This window comes from Macaca thibetana, chromosome 3, assembly GCF_024542745.1.
Source record: "Macaca thibetana thibetana isolate TM-01 chromosome 3, ASM2454274v1, whole genome shotgun sequence".
In the NCBI taxonomy this organism is placed as follows: domain Eukaryota; kingdom Metazoa; phylum Chordata; class Mammalia; order Primates; family Cercopithecidae; genus Macaca; species Macaca thibetana.
In genome coordinates this window covers 8319881-8338005 of record NC_065580.1, presented here as the reverse complement: position 1 = coordinate 8338005, position 18125 = coordinate 8319881, and the positions used below count along the sequence as shown (strand labels likewise).

General features: G+C 56.9%; 1 protein-coding gene across 2 annotated transcripts; it reads left to right on the top strand.

Moving 5' to 3' along the window:
* Positions 1-43: 43 nt before the first annotated feature.
* Positions 44-18119, top strand: ABCB8 (ATP binding cassette subfamily B member 8). Of its 2 annotated transcripts, XM_050785830.1 has the most exons (17): positions 44-254; positions 2964-3014; positions 5646-5958; positions 6317-6472; positions 6549-6643; positions 6769-6874; positions 7738-7899; positions 8018-8103; positions 8209-8306; positions 8680-8785; positions 12621-12654; positions 12853-12989; positions 13183-13277; positions 13464-13597; positions 14330-14477; positions 16545-16795; positions 17765-18119. In XM_050785830.1, exons 1-17 carry the CDS (start codon positions 160-162, stop codon positions 17903-17905), a joined length of 2208 nt encoding a protein of 735 aa, XP_050641787.1. In that variant the 5' UTR covers positions 44-159; the 3' UTR covers positions 17906-18119. The 2 variants fall into 2 exon arrangements, with proteins under 2 accessions (XP_050641787.1, XP_050641786.1); XM_050785829.1 differs by lacking the exon at positions 2964-3014.
* The last annotated feature ends 6 nt before the right edge of the window (positions 18120-18125 follow it).

Genomic DNA, 18125 nt, shown 5'->3' with positions numbered 1-18125 from the left:
CCTCCAGTCACAGCTTGAAACGAGATTGATGTGTCTTTTCACCAATCACCGCCAAGGCGCGAGGGGATTGTCGGGATGGGGGCGGCAGCCAACATGGAGCCCGCAATGGGATAAGGGTGAAAGTGCTATTGCCGGCTGCTCCTGTTTTCGCGCCCCAGCATGCTGGTGCATTTATTTCGGGTCGGGATTCGGGGTGGCCCATTCCCAGGCAGGCCGCTAGTGCCCCTCCGCTTCCAGACATTCTCAGCTGTCAGGTAAAAAGGGAAAAACCTACTCAGCGCGGGCCATTGACCGGCCGGCAGGGCAGTGCCGGGCCCGCCGGGAGATGGAGTCCGCGGGCTCGCGCGAGGCTTGCTGGGAGCTGTAGGCCAGGCCTGCCGGGGTGGAATGTCACTCCGCGGGTATTGGTCTCAGTTATTTATAGTGACACTCCAGGCGCCAGCAGGAGGTTCCGGCGTCTGCATCGGCGTGTCAGCCAGAAGGAGGGAACGCTCCGGGTCTGTGACCACGCCCAGTCCGCACTCTCGACCAGGGGTCGCCTTTCCTGGACCCCGAGTTGATTGGGCGATTTGGAGGAAAATTCTTATTAGTATCAAGAGACATTTAACGTAGTGGTGCTCCCAGGATTCAAAGTGAGTCGAAGAAAAGGGCTAGAGATGTTCAGCAGGGATAAAGAGCCAATCTAATAGGCCGGGCACGGTGGCTCACGCCTGTAATCCCAGCACTTTGGGAGGCCAGGAGTTTGAGATCAGCCTGGCCAACATGGCAAAACCCCGTCTCTACCAAAAAATACAAAAATTTGCCGTGATTAGTGGCACGCGCCTGTAATTCCAGCTACTTGGAAGGCTGAGGCAGGAGAATCGCTTCAACCTGGGAGGCGGAGGTTTCAGTGAGTCGAGGTCACGACCACTGCACTCCACCCTGGGTGATAGATAGTGAGACTCTGTCTCAAAAAAAAAAAAAAAAAAAAAAAGTCAGTCTAATAACTTGTACGTGTGTGTTTTTGGAGAAACGCTCTACACAGGTTGGTCGAGAGAGAGACAGACAGATAGACAGATAGAAACAAACAAGGACCCTGAAACTACAACTGGAATGTAAATGCTTTATGAGAAGGGACTGATTCCTTTTTTTTTTTTTTTTGAGACAGAGTCTCGCTCTGTCACCCAGGCTGGACTGCAGTGGCGTGATCTCAGCTAACTGCAACCTCTACCTCCTGGGTTTGAGCAATTCTCATGCCTCAGCCACCCAAGTAGCTGGAATTACAGACGTGCACCACACCCGGCTAATTTTTGTATTTTTAGTAGAGACGGAGTTTCGTCATGTTGGTGGCCAGGCTGGTCTTGAACTCCTGACCTCAGGTGATCTGCCTGCCTTGGCCTCCCAAAGTGCTGGGATTACAGGCGTGAGCCACCTCACCTGGCTGTCCTTTCTAATCCTACAACGAATTACTTGGGGGCCAAACATAGAAGATTCCCAAGGGCAGGTGGATATGGAGTTGTGTCATTTGGAAAGCCCATCTGACTGATGGAGGACAAGAGCTGGATCGAGCTGGAGCTGGAAGTCTTGGTGCTGGGAAGTAATCCATATGCTCTTGGCAATGACCAAGCCTTTCTTAGAGTGTTAGTTTGGAGACAATGCAAGAAGCTGGAAAAAGACCATGCTAAATTATTGAAAGGTTTAAAAACAGTCCTTAGGAAAGAGGAAGGGTGTTGATATTATTTAAACCAGAGAAAAACCCAAGGAAAGACATAAAATAATATTCAAGTATATATGTGTTCATTAGTCAGTATTTTTCAATAGATTATGAAATGAATTCAGTTGGTCAGTACCATTTAAAAGTAAATATAAGCTGGGCGCGGTGGCTCGCGCCTATAATCCCAGCACTTTGAGAGGCCAAGGCAGGCGGATCACCTGAGGTCAGGAGTTCAAGACCAGCCTGGCCAACGTGGTGAAACCCCGTCTCTATTAAAAATATGAAAATTTGCCAGGTGTGGTTGCACGCGCCTGTAGTCCCAGCTATTCGGGAGGCTGAGGCAAGAGAATTGCTCAAACCCAGGAGGCAGAGGTTGCAGTGAGCCGAGATTGCGCCATTGCACTCCAGCATGACAGAGCAAGACTCCGTCTCAAATAAATAAATAAATAAATAAATAAACAAATGTAAATGTAGGCCAGGCACAGTGGTTCACACCTGTAATCCCAGCACTTTGGGGGCCAAGGCAGGCAGATCACTGGAGGTCAGGAGTTCAAGACCAGCCTGGCCAACATAGTGAAGCCCCATCTGTATTAAAAATACAAAAATTAGCCAGGTGTGGTGGCTCACACCTGTAATCCCAGCACTTTGAGGAGCCGGGACAGGCAGATCACTTGACGTCAGGAGTTCGAGACCAGCCTAGCCAACATGGTGAAGTCCTGTCTGTTCTAAAAATACAAAAATTAACCAGGCATGGTTGTGGGCACCTGTAGTCCCAGCTACTTGGGAGGCTAAGGCAGGAGAATTGCTTGAATCTGGGAGGTGGAGGTTGCAGTCAGCCAAGATAGCGCCACTACTCTCCAGCCTGGGCAACAGAGTGAGACCCTGTCTTAGATAAAGGAAAGGAAAGGAAGGGAAGGGAAGGAAAGGGTGGGGAAGGGAGGGGAAGAGAGGGGAAGGGAGAGGAGGGGAGGGGGAAGGGAGGGGAGGCAAGGGGCATGTTAAGAATTAGAGAAAATATTATTTTGTGAAGCGTTTCCATTTTGTGTGGTATATATGTGTTCATTGTACTGGGCTGCAATGTAAGATATGTTTCTTGCTGTAGGCCACAGTAAGTGTAAACATTTGCAAAACCCTGTAGTAGTTAGGTCAGATTGTCCTGCGCCTCTAATGAGGGCATGCATGTGCTCAACAAACATAAACATTTGCAGAACATCTATTATGTACCAGAGTTCTGCCAGTGCTATCTAAGATATAATTTCCTGCCTTTCAGAAACACATGGTGTAATAGGAAAACTGGACAGTTACACAAGGCAGAAGGAGAGTAAGCATCTCTATCTTTATGCTAGAAACAAGAACACAGTGGAAAACAGGACATAAAAACCTGGCACGTTGGAATGGGGTGGGAGAAGACCTCATGTAGGCAAAAGGCATAACAAGGGAAGGATGAGGTGAAGACTGCAATTAGAAGGGTCTAGGGATGTGAAAGGCCATGATGGTAAAGAGAAAAGCTCACACTATTACTTTTTTAAAGCCTTTCCCCATCAGTAACCTCATCTAGATCTTCTAGATCTCACCCTCTTCTCCTGGCTGGATAACTTCTGCTTCCTACAACCAGTCCTGTCTGCCTCCAGCCCACACCCCTCTGCTATGATCTTTTTTTTTTTTCAAGACAGAGTCTCCGTTGCCCAGGCTGGCATACGGTAGCATGATCTTGGCTCACTGCAACCTCCTCCTCCCAGGTTCAAGTGATTCTCTGCCTCAGCCTCCCAAGTAGCTGGGACCACAGGCACACACCACCACACCCGGCTAATTTTTAGTAGAGACATGGTTTCAGCATGTTGATCTTGAACTCCTGGCCTCAAATGATCCACCCGCCTCAGCCTACCAAAGTGTTGGGATTACAGGCATGAGACACTGCACCTGGCCATGCTGTGATCTTTAAAATGCAAACCTGATCTTATTACACCTCAGCCCAAGAATCACCACGACCCTTATTGCCCCCCAAGTCCAGGAGCTTTATAAGAACTAGAAAACTGCCCCTCCCCCCAAGTCTCATGTCTCTTCTCTCTTCTTGTAGGCCAGGCTTCAGCCATACAATTCCTGAAACTTCTCTCCCATCGTTTCTCACTGCAGACACTCACACTTACTTTCCCTGTGCCTAGAGCTCTCCCCTTTATAGCGCACCCCCACCTGTGCCTGGCCTCCTGTTCCCCCTCAGGCCTCACCTAGAAGGCCTTTCCTGACTCCCTCTGAGGAGAAGGAGGAGCAGGACTTCAAGCTGTTTTGTGCCTCTGATTGCCAGTTAACTGTGAGTCTCCTGCACTCAAGCATGACTACTGTGAGGGGAGTTACTTCAGCTGTCATGTTCATCTCCATCCTCTCCATCACCCAAGCAGAGCACCTGCACACAGTAGGTTCAAAATGTCTGGAATAGGCCAGGTGCAGTGACTCATGCCTGTAATCCCAGCACTTTGGGAGGCTGAGGTGGGTGGATCACAAGGTCAGGAGTTCAAGACCAGCCTTGCCAATATAGCAAAACCCCGTCTCTACTAAAAATACAAAAATTAGCTGGGTGTGGTGGCACGTGCCTGTAGTACCAGCTGCTCAGGAGGCTGAGGCAGAAGAATCTCTTGTACCCTGGAGGCAGAGGTTGCAGTGAGCTGAGATTATGCCACTTCACTCCAGCCGGGGTGACAGAGCGAGACTCTCTTTCTCTTTTTTTTTTTTTTTTTTTTTTTTTTGAGACGGAGTCTTGCTCTGTAGCCCGGGCTGGAGTGCAGTGGCCGGATCTCAGCTCACTGCAAGCTCCGCCTCCCGGGTTTAGGCCATTCTCCTGCCTCAGCCTCCGGAGTAGCTGGGACTACAGGCGCCCGCCACCTCGCCTGGCTAGTTTTTTTTTGTATTTTTAGTAGAGACGGGGTTTCACGGTGTTAGCCAGGATGGTCTCGATCTCCTGACCTCGTGATCCACCCGTCTCGGCCTCCCAAAGTGCTGGGATTACAGGCTTGAGCCACCGCGCCCGGCCTGAGACTCTTTCTCAAAAAAAAAAAATAAATTTTTTAAAAAATGTCTAGAATAGTGGAATCAATGTTAGCATTTTATAGATGCAGCAGCTGAAGGAAAGAGAAGGTAATTGGCCTATTCAAGATGACAAGATAAGTTATTAGAATTTTTCTCTGTTTGCTCCTTCAGCTGTGGAGAAGGAGTGTGTGTCCATGGTGCCCCAGGCCGGGGAGGGGAGGTGGGGTAACGGGCCTGGGACATCGGAAGACACGGCACACTGGCAGAGTGGAGACAGTCTGGGTGCTGGAGTCAGACTGCAGACTCACTTCCCTACTCGTCCCGGTTCTGCAGCCTGGGGACAAATTATTTCAGCTTTCTTAGCTCCACATGATTTTTTTCATCTGTCAAGTGAGAATAATGGCACTTCCCTCCCAGGTTGGTGAGGATCAAGGGAAGTGGCCCATTAGCTCCGGGAGGTGGAGCCATGTCTGCCCTGGTGGCTGCTGTGAGCAAGTCCCGTGCCGGGCACAGGAGCAGCTCTCTTTCCTCACCTCTGCACCATAGTCCCTTAAACCCCCGGCCCCTTCCTGTCCAGGCAGTGTGTGGCCATCTAATGTGCCATGCAGTTCTTCAGTCTGTCATTCTGTCAGAGCCTGGAGTCGAGGCTGCGAGGACCCTGGCTGGCTGGCTGTGGCCTGAGAGGCGCCCAGGGGAATAAGACAAAAGACTCGATTTTTTGCTCAGCGTCTCATTCCTCTGTGACTTTGCCCATGGACGTCTGTCTTAGAAACTGAAGTTGCTTCAGAAGAGCCCTGGGAAGGGCAGGGGTGAGGGGCTGAAGGAAGAGGAAGTGCTGCTTCCAGAGGGCTCGGCCAGAGCCCCGTGGGTATGCTGGTCAGTTGGAGGGCAGTTGGAGCCTTGAGCCATCCATGCCTCTTTCTCCTTACAGGTACTCTGATGGCCACCGCAGCTCCACCCTCCTCCGGGCCGTGGCCCACCTGCGGTCCCAGCTCTGGGCCCACCTCCCTCGCGCCCCTCTAGCTCCCAGACAGAGCCCCTCTGCCTGGTGCTGGGTTGGGGGATCCCTGCTAGGCCCCGTGGTACTGAGTAAGTGTCCCCGCCTCTACTTTGTGGCCCTCTGTGAGGCAGAAGAGGCCCCTCCTGCCAGCTCCACACCCCGTGTCGTGGGGTCTCGCTTTAACTGGAAGCTCTTCTGGCAGTTTCTGCGCCCCCACCTGCTGGCCCTGGGGGTAGCCATCGTGGTGAGGCTTTCCCCACTTCTCCATCCTGGGGACAGGGCAGGACCCAGAGCTACAAAGGGATGGCATTCCTGCCTCGCTGCCTCTCAGGGGAGAGCTCACGGGAGCAGTGAGGGCTAGCCAGGGTGCCAGGGGTGCCGGGGCATCAACACTGGGTGGCTGGGTGCGCAGAGGTCCGTGGGGGCTGGAAGCCAGGGTTTGAACCTCTGAGAGGCACTGATGTAGGTCCAAATGACCAGCCACGACCTGGACAAGAGCAGGGCTCAGTAGTGGGAGAGGAAGGGCCAAGATCTGGCTGGGGTTGGGGAGGAGTGTGGCACCCCCACTCAAAACATTTGTACCCTCTGCCTCCCCATTCCAGCTGGCCTTGGGTGCGGCACTAGTGAATGTACAGATCCCCCTGCTCCTGGGCCAGCTGGTAGAGATTGTGGCCAAGTACACGAGGGACCACGTGGGGAGTTTCATGACTGAGTCCCGGAAACTCAGCACCCACCTGCTTATCCTCTATGGTGTCCAGGTACAGCTGGGAGTGGGGCTGGGGGCCGCCGAGGAGCCACCCAAGGCATCCCTGAGTGCACTGGGCTCTTTCGCAGGGACTGCTGACCTTCGGGTACCTGGTGCTGCTGTCCCACATTGGCGAGCGCATGGCTGTGGACATGCGGAGGGCCCTCTTCAGCTCCCTGCTCCGGTACTGCCAGCCGCAGGGTGCAGAGTTGGGGTGACTGATGGTCCGAGGGGGCCTGGGGGTGGGGCCTCATCCTGAAGTAATGTCTCCCTCTTCTTCCCTGCTTGTTGGTCCATGTCCCATGCCAGACAAGACATCGCCTTCTTTGACGCCAATAAGACAGGGCAGCTGGTGAGCCGCTTGACGACTGATGTGCAGGAGTTTAAGTCATCCTTCAAGCTCGTCATCTCCCAGGTCAGTGGCCCAGTGGCCCCTCCACATCCACACACACACTTTCCCACGTGGACTCGCCAGGCCAGCCCTGCCTGCCCCAGCCCTGATGTTGGGCTGACAGGCGCACGCTGACTCGAGAAGCCCACTGCCTGGTGAGGCCATGCGTGAGGGACCATGGAAGTTCATGGAAGGAAAGTGTAGAGGCAGTGTCCAAGGTCAGTACAGGCTGCTTCTCCACTGCTCTGAAACCGAATCTTCCCTGGAAAGCCTTCCCAAGCACTCAGACAAGAGCCTTTCCTGGCAAGAGCAAAATCACTTTGCCTGCCTTGTCCCCAGAGTGCCTGGATTGCTGACAAGCATTGAGCATGCACAGAGGGTGTGCTTTGTGCTCGGCCCTCCCAGGACTCACTCCTCTTCCCGTTGCTCCATGGCGAAGGCACGCACAGTCTGGACGTTGCCCAGGGCCTCGTCTGCTACGCCCATTGCCTACCTAACACCAATGCCGTCCCCTTATCCTCCCCCACTGACTCTGTGGCTGCGGGATTGTGCCACACACTGGCCTAGGCGGTCACTGGTGTACCGCCATGCGGTTCTCTTTGTTCAGTTCCTAGAACAGAAAGAGAAGCAAGCTGGGATTTGTCTAGGGGAAGGATACCACAGTTCATAGCATTCTCACTCGGCCTCTTGAGGCCTGCTGCTCGCACCCAAACTGGCCAAGTTAGGGTTATGTACTGTGACCGGTGGACTGCCACTGGGCCTCCCAGGGGCCAAGACCTGGGGCCTTGGCCTTGGGAGTGCAGAGCTGCAGCCAGCTGACCCTTGGAAAAGTCCTTCCTGTCATGGTGCGGACGCTGTAGCCTCCCGCCTTCCCTCCCCCTCCCTAGGGGCTGCGAAGCTGCACCCAGGTGGCAGGCTGCCTGGTGTCCCTGTCCATGCTGTCTACACGCCTCACGCTGCTGCTGATGGTGGCCACGCCAGCCCTGATGGGAGTGGGCACCCTGATGGGCTCCGGCCTCCGCAAATTGTCTCGCCAGTGTCAGGAGCAGGTACCAGCATTCCTGACCATCCTCCTCACTCTCCCCACACCGTTTCTCTTTCCACTCCCTGGAGCTCCTCCCTCTCCCCAACCTGGACTCCTTGTCCCGTTTCCTGAACTCCTTGCAGATCGCCAGGGCAATGGGCGTAGCAGATGAGGCCCTGGGCAACGTCCGGACTGTGCGTGCCTTCGCCATGGAGCAACGGGAAGAGGAGTGAGTCCTGGGAGGGCGAAGCACAAAGCAGAGATGCCCCCCACACCCTGCCCACCCTTCGTGCCAGCCCAGCTGCCTCCTGAGTGCACTGGCCTCTGTCACCAGGCGCTACGGGGCAGAGCTGGAAGCATGCCGCTGCCGGGCAGAGGAGCTGGGCCGGGGCATCGCCTTGTTCCAAGGGCTTTCCAACATCGCCTTCAACTGTGAGTGAGCCAGTTGGGGGTTGGAGGGGCACTTGTGGGCTGGGGAGGAGCTGGGAGCAGCCAAGGCAGGCAAAGGCCCGCCCTCCATCTGCTGGCTGCCTGCATTCGCCTCGGGCCAGCTGCTAACTCTTGCAGGTAAAGGGAGGGTGCCGATGTCCCAACCCAGCTGTGGGGTCCCATGCGGAACGCACAGGGCCACCCTCGAGGAGGCCATGGAGGCGTGCCCACCCCGACTTGCTCTTCTGAGGAGGAAGCCAGGGCTGGGACCAGCCATGTGCCTCACCTGACTCTCGCAGCCAGCACTGGCAGAGCAGGCCCAGCGCTGTTTCCTCTGCTCCTACTTCGTCCTCCCTCACTGTACCCTCTCCTGCAGGCATGGTCTTGGGTACCCTGTTTATTGGGGGCTCCCTTGTGGCCGGACAGCAGCTGACAGGGGGAGACCTCATGTCCTTCCTGGTGGCCTCCCAGACAGTACAAAGGTAAGTGGGGGCCGTTCCCATCGCTACAGATCCCCCTGCCACCCTCCAGAGCCCTGCTGGGTCAGGGGACATGGGTGCAGCCTTCTCTGGGGGCTGACTGCTGTGCGGCTCCAGGCCTGCCCAGCTCCCCTAGGGATGCATAGGGTCGGGGAGAGAGAGCCCCTCAGGGACCATAACAACCCTCCCAGCCAGGGCAGTGGCGCTGCAGCAGGCAGGTGCTTGTCATCTTCAGCCTTCCAAAGGACCCAGAAGTTTCCTTGACAGGTTTTTAAAAATTTGTTTTAACTGTGGTAAAGTACACATAACATAAAATGCAGCATTTTAACCATTTTGAAGCGTGCGGCTCATTGGCAGTGGGTGCACTCACATTGCTGTGTGGCTGGCACCGCCGTCCGTCTCCAGAACTCTTATCTGGCAGAGCGGAGCGAATCCCCATTCGCCCTCCCCCAGCCCCTGGCACCCACCATTGCACTTTCTGTCCTTATGATTTGACAACTCTAGAGACGTCCTATAAGTGAAGTCAGACTGTGTCCTTTTGTGACTGCGTTTTGTCACTCCATATTGTGTCCTCAGCTTCCTCCGTGTTGCAGCCTGTCCGAATTCTCTTCCGCTGCAGGCTGTGACATTCTATGCATGGAAGGACCATCCTTGACAGGCTTTGTGAGCTGCCCTTCCCTATGCCTGCCACTTCCAGGGATGACAAATTGACCCCTGTCCCCACACACCCCACCCTTATAGCTTATTGCTTTGCGTTGGTCCGAAACCACCCGCTCAGCTGAGCCTCTGGGGTGACCAGAGCCGATCACCAGAGAGCTCAAGGCAGGCCTCCCCGTTCCGATCTCTTTCCAAGCTAAACAAAACCAGTTCTACATAAATATGGTAAATAATGGGATAGTAAATATGCCGCAACAGATCATCAAAGGGTGAAGACCTGTCTCCACCAACCGTGCATCACCTCTGCCGCCCCCTCCCTCCCCAACAAGCCCCCTGCTCTTCCTCCCGGGCCCCCACCCCATTCTGTGAGGCATGTGTCGTCCCCCTGCTGCATGGTGCACCCCTGCGTGGGTGTCCACCGGATCGGAAGCCCTCCCTGCAGGGTGTACTGTCCCAGGAAGGGGGAGGCGGATGGAGACGGGCTCCCATTTTCAGCCCTAAACCTGACCTTCCACAGAGATGTTCCTCCCATTTCCACAGATGCACGGACACCCTCGTGGGCCCCATTTCTGCTCGATGCTCTCTCATCTGAACACGTTCAGACCCTTTCTGGTCCTGGGCTCAGGCCTCCGGGGCAGCCTCGTCCCTCCTCCAGCCCAGGGAGCTATTCCCTCGTGGCTTTGGAATTCAGGTGTTCTCCCTGTGACAGAGATGGGGCCTGGCGGAGGCTGCTTCCACCACTGCCTGCCCTGCTCAGTGCTGACCCACTTCCCTTGACCAGAGCTTTGGCCTCACCGAACAGGACAGTCGTTTTAGTCTTGAGGACCCATAAGAAGCCTAGTGGCGGCCGGGCATGGTGGCTCACACTTGTAATCCCAGCACTTTGGGAGGCCAGGGTGGGCAGATCATGAAGTTAAGAGATCAAGACCATCCTGGCCAATATGGTGAAATCCCGTCTCTACTAAAAATACAAAATTTAGCTGGGCATGGTGATGCACGCCTGTAGTCCCAGCTACTTGGGAGGCTGAGGCAGGAGAATCGCTTGAACCTGGGAGGCAGAAGTTGCCGTGAGCTGAGATTGCGCCACTGCACTCCAGCCTGGCAACAGAGCAAGACTCCGTCTCAAAAAAAAAAAACAAGAAAAGCCCAGTGGCTCCCTTAATAAAATCACCCCTTAGCCCTCTGTGGTGGGCAATGGTGGGACAGTCTCCCTGTAGGGAGGGTGGCTGTACTGTCCAGCCCCAACCCTCCCGCTTCGGGGCCCCCACTTCCCCTTTAGGGCCTGAGACTCTGACTTTTTTTTTTTTTTTGAAACAGAGTCTCACTCTGTCACCCAGGCTGGAGCGTAGTGGTGCGATTTCGGCTCACTGCAAGCTCTGCCCCCCAGGTTCACGCCATTCTCCTGCCTCAGCCTCCAGAGTAGCTGGGACTACAGGCGCCCACCACCACGCCCGGCTAATTTTTTCTTGTATTTTTAGTAGAGACGGGGTTTCACTATGTTAGCCAGGATGGTCTTGATCTCCTGACCTCGTGATCCGCCCGCCTTGGCCTCCCAAAGTGCTGGGATTACAGGCGTGAGCCACTGTGCCCGGCTGAGACTCTGACTTTACCTCTCACCGTACTGCTTGGCCATCCCGCAATTTTATGACACACACAAGAACCCCCAGGGGCTTGTCTGTGCTGTTTCGCTGGCTGCTCCCACAGCCACAGGCCCTAGACCCATCCTCTTGGGGGTCCTTCTAGCCCTGGCTATGTGGAGATTCTTCCCCACCCACCTTGGGGGAATTGGGTTTGTTGCATAAAGCAGCTGGTGTGTTTCCCACTGGGTCCTGCCAGCTAAGCCAAGGGCCCATGCATTGGCACTGGGGTCTAGCAGAGAGAAGGCAGAGAGGGGAGCAGGATGGCCCAGCCTGCCTCAGGCAGCCTAACCTATGAGCCCATCCTCAGCACTCCTGATGGAGATGGGGAGGCGCCTGGACAGACAGCAAGCGGGGCCCAGCCGCCTCATCAGAATCAGGGCCAGGCTTCACCTGAGAACAGGCCCGTAGCCCACAGCCCATGGCCCCTGAGAGCAGGGTCATCGCACTCCAGTGAGTCATGTGCATTTTGAATTTCAGTTGCTGCCCAGCCCCTTTGCCAGGTGGAGAATGTTCCCCTGCTCGTCAACAGATAGCTGACTGGGCTGGTTCCTTCCTGCCTGGAGCCTCCCCGCTCCCTTTAGCAAGTGCTGACTGTGCTGAGTCCACTGGGACCTTTTCCTTTTGGGTTTTGAGGCTCCTCCCACTCACCCCCACCCCAGTGCTGGAAGAAGTGAGTCTGCAGCTGAAGGGTTGCTGGGGAGTCAGTCTTTCCTCTTCTTAAGGAGGGGACCAGGCATACACACACTGTCACGGGTCAGCCAGGCCAGTCAGGGACCAGTGACTCACCTTCCTCCCCAGCCTCCTGGCAGCCGGCCAGCCCTACCCCAGCCCTGCCGGGGCAAAGGAGGCCACCCACTGTCTAGACAGATAACACTGTGGGTATACTCACCTGCAGGGCAAGCTCATGAGAAAAGTTTTTTTCAGGGAATTTTGTTTTGGGTTCTCCCGAGAGTTCCCCTGTGACCCAGTGTCTTCTGTTTTCTTCTTTCTCCAAAAAGATGTAACATCATTTTTTCCACCTAAATGTCAGTCGAAGTCGTTGCTTCCCCAAGCGTCTGCAGTGTTAGATCTGCTCTCCCCTTGTGAGCCACGCACCCTTGATCTGTGTTCACGGTGGCGGCCTCCGCATCCTCAGGGCACAGCAGGGAGTTTGTGGGTCAGCTGGACTCCCTTCCTCATGGGCCGATATCACCCCTACATGTGTGCACAGGCCTCACCCTGCAGACCACAGGCCAGGGCAGTGGAGGACACCCGCAGAGGCCTGTGCCTTCGCTTCCATTTCCTCCTGGAGCACCCCGTCCTGGGGCTTGGGCTGGGCTAAGGGACAGCTGTCATCCTCATCCGGCCAAGGAGGGAGCCAGGGCTCAGCGATCTGGTGTTGCTGCGTCCCAGGGCTCCACACCCCCATGGTGCAGGAGCAGTCCGCGTTTGGCCACAGGCCACCTGCTTCCTTGCTCCCCCACCCCACCATGGCTTCCTTCCCCTCCTCTCTGGCTCTTCTTGTTCCCATCTATTCCAACCCTCTCTCCTTCTTCTGCCAGGTCCATGGCCAACCTCTCTGTCCTGTTTGGTCAGGTGAGTGGCCGGTAGGGTGGAGGGCCTGGGGTGTGGAGTTTGTGCCATGTGTGCGCCACTGTGGGAGTTACCTGTTGACTGGGTGTGGGCGGGCAGAGGAGCTGGGGAGACCCCAGCCCAGAGCCACGGCCACTCTCTGGAGATGCTGTGGTCACCCCCACTCCTGCCTCTCTGCGGACTTTGGATCCCCTCCCACAGGTGGTCCGGGGGCTGAGTGCAGGCGCCCGGGTCTTTGAGTACATGGCCCTGAGCCCCTGCATCCCACTGTCTGGGGGCTGCTGCATCCCCAAAGAGCACCTGCGTGGCTCCGTCACGTTTCAGAACGTCTGCTTCAGGTCAGCACGGGTGAGCAGGTGTGGGGATGGGTCCCTGGGCTGAGGATGAGGCGAGAGGATTCGGGGGTGGAGGTCTGGCTTAATGCCCCCCATAAACAGGCCCTCTCAGAGGGCTACAGGGAGACTTCAGGAGGGACCCGGGCAACAAGGGCTGGGAGCCTGGTCTGACTGGGGGTCTCTCGGCTCCTCCCAGCTACCCCTGCCGCCCCGGCTTCGAGGTGCTGAAAGACTTCACCCTGACGCTGCCCCCTGGCAAGATCGTGGCCCTTGTGGGCCAGTCTGGGGGAGGTAAGGGGAGCCCACCACCTTCTCCTCACCCTCTGACTCTTCTCTAGCAGCCACTCAGAGCAAGGCGGGGAGCAGTGAGCCCTGCCCCCCCGGTGGGGTCCCTTCCTCCACTGTCACAAGGGGCCTTCTTTCCTGGGACAATCCCCAGAATCCCTGGCCTCCCGCCCTCTCAACCCAATTCCCCAGGAAAGACCACTGTGGCTTCCCTGCTGGAGCGCTTCTACGACCCCACGGCAGGCGTGGTGATGCTGGACGGGCGGGACCTGCGCACCCTTGACCCCTCCTGGCTCCGGGGCCAGGTTGTCGGCTTCATCAGCCAGGTGCGGGGCCACATGGGCAGCCCTTGGCTCCCACTGCCCGTCTTCCCCTGGGCCCTGCCCCTCTTAGTCCTCAGGTGCCTTTTCTTTTCTTTCCACCCTCATCACCCTTGCTGCTCTCAGGAGACTCCTGGCCTTCTTCACATGTCCTCGGCTGTTGTCTGGATGAGGCATCCCTGTCCCAGCAGCAGCCACAGCTCTGCCTGGTCTCCCAGAGCAGGGACGCTTTGTCCCCATTTACAACAGTCTACACAGATGGGGAATCCGTGGGATTCTCGAAAATCCTATAGCATCCAGGTCTAGAGAAGCCCGTGGTGGAGTTGCTGAGCCCGCAGCTATTCTCCCTCTGCTTGAGGTGGCACTGCCCAGCGAGGGTCCACCCTTCCCTTCGAGGGCCGTGAATGAAGAGGGCATGCCTGCTGTCCCGCCAGGGAGAGTGCCCGTGCAGAAGAAAGGCAAATGCAAGCTCCCAGTTCCCAGCACCCCGCCCTGCCAGCTCCTCCCACTCCTGCTCCTGAGGAGGGTTCTGGGTCCTTGGTAGGAGGTCAACCTGTCCTTCCCTTTGGGGGCCACTCTGCGTCCTCACTTCACCTCTGACTTTGAACGTCTCGTTCTTCAGGAGATCCTAATGTAATCCACCAAATGGAATGTCCCAACGTATATGGTGGCCCCTCAGGTTTCTGGGGCAAAGAGAATGTTTCTGTGGACTCTGTCTCCATAACCCCTCACCCACAGGAGCCCGTCCTGTTTGGGACGACCATCATGGAAAACATCCGCTTTGGGAAGCTGGCAGCTTCCGATGAAGAGGTGTACGCAGCCGCCCGGGAAGCCAATGCTCACGAGTTCATCACCAGCTTCCCCGAGGGCTACAACACCATCGTTGGTAGGTGCTCGGGTCTGCCGGGAACCAGGTGGTCAGGCATTGGGACACAGGATTCCGCAGGAGCAGTGAGCAGCCCAGCGGGACTGAGGGCAGCAGGGACAGCTGGGGAGAAAGACAGCTGTGTCAGGGAAGACCAGAACCACAGCCAAAGGGGACAGAGTTGTTCTGTGGGGACAGGGGAGTCCAGGCCAATGTGGTTTAGCACCAGCAGACCAAGCAGCCTGCAGAGACAGGACGGGCTCCAGGAGGAACTGGAGAATGCGACAGGGGGCATGTGACAGGCCCCTGGCCAGGGACACAGTGATGCATGGTATTTGGAGTCCTCACTGAGTTTAAAAAGCTGCCACTTCCCCAGACTGAACAGAAGAAACGGGGGTTGCCTCCTCTCCACCGTCCATCCCCCTCTGGCTCCTGTTTCCTTCCTGAGATTTTCATCTCTAAAGTCGTTTCTCCTCATTAGAATCGGGGTGACTGGATGGGCCCCAGGAGAGGGCTCTGGTGGTTCTGAACTAGGAACACGCAGCCTGGCACTGCAGGGCGTGCACCTTGCAGCTTGATGTGTGGAGCTCCCAGGTCTTTTTCCAGCCTTCGGGGCCATGTTTCTCGGCCAGTTTCTTGGCTCTGTTGCACAGTGTTTCAGCACTTCTCAGGATGCAGGGATATCTGAGCTTCTCAACTCTGGTCAGTCTGAGACCAGCCTTCTGAGCTGTGGGGTCAGTGTCTCCAGCCCAGCCATCGTATTCTAGATGGCTCCTCCAGCCATGTGCATATACTGTCCAGATGCCAGCTGTCCTCACTGGGTGTTCTCCCACATCTCTCTTGGATGGCACTTTCCTTGTGTCTCTGATCCTAGTACTTTCTGCTCATTTGGGCCTTCTTGGGGCTGCGTCCTTACTGACCTGTCACCCTGCTGTCACCTTGAGGTTCTTTTTGGCTCCCAGGCTGCCACTTACGCTGTCCTCTGTGGGCTTCGAATCCCACTTCCCTGGAGTCACTGGACCCCAGAGCCCATGTTTGGGTGCTGGATGTTCCCCACAGCCACAGAGACCCGGGAGGCTGGGAAGGTGGCTTGGAGCTGCAGGCACAGGGCAGGGTGTGGGTCATCCTGGCCTGAGGCACTGCCATGGCTGGGGAGAGGCATTTGGCAACTCCCTTAGAGTGCACCAAGCCCTGCTGGCAGGTGTCATGCCACCCTCAGAGGCAGGGCAAGTGTGCACAGTGACTGAGGGACCCAGAGGTGGGATGAGCCAGTGCAGGGGCAACCCAGCAGCAAGAGGAGTGTGCACAGTGCGGGGTGGGGGGTCAGAGGCAGGAGGAGGGTGCACAGTGCGGGGTGGGGGGTCAGAGGCAGGAGGAGGGTGCACAGTGCGGGGTGGGGGGTCAGAGGCAGGAGGAGGGTGCACAGTGCGGGGTGGGGGGTCAGAGGCAGGAGGAGGGTGCACAGTGCGGGGTGGGGGGTCAGAGGCAGGAGGAGGGTGCACAGTGTGGGGTGGGGGGTCAGAGGCAGGAGGAGGGTGCACAGTGTGGGGTGGGGGGTCAGAGGCAGGAGGAGGGTGCACAGTGCGGGGTGGGGGGTCAGAGGCAGGAGGAGTGTGCACAGTGCGGGGTGGGGGGTCAGAGGCGGGAGGAGGGTACACAGTGCGGGGTGGGGGGTCAGAGGCAGGAGGAGGGTGCACAGTGCGGGGTGGGGGGTCAGAGGCAGGAGGAGGGTGCACAGTGCGGGGTGGGGGGTCAGAGGCAGGAGGAGGGTGCACAGTGCGGGGTGGGGGGTCAGAGGCAGGAGGAGGGTACACAGTGTGGGGTGGGGGGTCAGAGACATGACTAGGGTGCATAATGCGGGGTGGAAGGTCAGAGGCAGGACAAGCGTGCACAGTGCGGGGTGAGGGAGTCAGAGGCAGGACAAGCGTGCACAGTGCGGGGTGGGGGTCAGAGGAAGGATGAGGGTGCACAGTGCTGAGGGGGGCACTTAGAGGATCTTGATGGGAGTTCAGGAAGGACCCTGTGCCCCTTTGTGGGCCACCCTCAAGTGCACAGCTTCAGGCTCCTGCTCTGTCCCTCCCTTCCCAGGTGAACGGGGCACTACCCTCTCTGGGGGCCAGAAGCAGCGCCTGGCCATTGCCCGAGCCCTTATCAAGCAGCCCACAGTGCTGATACTGGATGAAGCCACCAGCGCGCTGGACGCAGAGTCTGAGCGGGTTGTGCAGGAGGCCCTGGACCGGGCCAGTGCAGGCCGCACGGTGCTGGTAATTGCCCACCGGCTCAGCACCGTCCGTGGGGCCCACCGCATCATCGTCATGGCCGATGGCCGTGTCTGGGAGGTTAGTCGTCCTGGGGGCGTGGATCAGCGGGTTGAGGATGGCTTCATCACGAACAGTGGCACAATGCTGCAATGAGTTACAGGAAAGTGTGGCCTGGCCCCAGGGCCTTCGGGGCTGTATTCTGGAAGCAGCATCCCATGTAGAGTCAGGAGTTCCTGCATTCAGCCAAGCCCTGGCCTCTCAGGCCCTCAGTTTCTTCCTCTGTCCCCTGGGATAGTATAGTTTCACCATCAGCTCCCAGGATCAAAAGGAAAAGTACTAGCTGGGTGCCTGTAATCCCAGCATTTTGGGAGGCCAAAGCAGAAGGATCTCTTGAGGCCATCCTGGGCAACACAGTGAGACCCTGTCTCTACAGAATACCCAATAAAAAATTAGCTGGATGTGATGGCATGCGCCTGTACTCCCAGCTACTCTGGAGGCTGAGGCGGGAGGATTACTTGACCCCAGAGGTTGAGGCTGCGGTGAACAATGATTGTGCAATTGCACTCCAGCCTGGCATCAGAATGAGACCCTGTCTAAAAAAAACAAAAAGGAAACATACTCAGAAAGAGTATGGTGCTGTGAGCGAGGAACAGGGCTGGCTGCCCAGGGTATCAGTTGCAGAAGAAGCAGCGCCAAGGAACCTGTGCAGGGAGTCAGAAGTAGGACCCCAGAGGCTGTGTGGCATTGGTTCACAGCTGCTCATTCAAGCCAAGGCTGAGGGGCTTGTGCAGGGAGATGGATCCTGAATTGGAGCCTTGGGCTCTGTAAGCGGGACAGGGAATCATGTTCTTCCAAAATTCAGCTAAGTAGGGAAGTGGCAGTAACTGATGCAGCATGCCAGTGGCGGTTCCTTTCAGATTGAGCATTGGTTTCAGAGTGGCCTAAGTGACCGTGGGCCCAATGGCTGATAGAGAGGCTTAGTCCTCGGAACGTTCTGAAGCCTGCACGCCTTGGAGCAACCATTCGCCCCTCCCTCCCATCTTCCAGGCTGGCACCCATGAAGAGCTCCTGAAGAAAGGCGGGCTGTACGCCGAGCTTATCCGGAGGCAGGCCCTGGATGCCCCGAGGACGGTGGCCCCACCGCCCAAAAAGCCGGAAGGCCCCAGGAGCCAACAGCACAAGTCCTGAGAAGGGCCCCCGAGGTGTGGTCACTGCCAAGCATCAGTGCTAGGGCTGGGGCTCAGCCTGCCGGGAGCTTACTGGAGACTGAGCCCCCGGGAGGGCCAGCATGTGGAGAGTCGCTGCGGCTGCTCCTGCTCACAATAAAGCCGGGGCCGAGCGGCTGGCAGGGGAGGCCAATCCCTCCCTCCCCTCCCTAGTCCTGCCGGCTGCCTCCCTCCCACCAGAG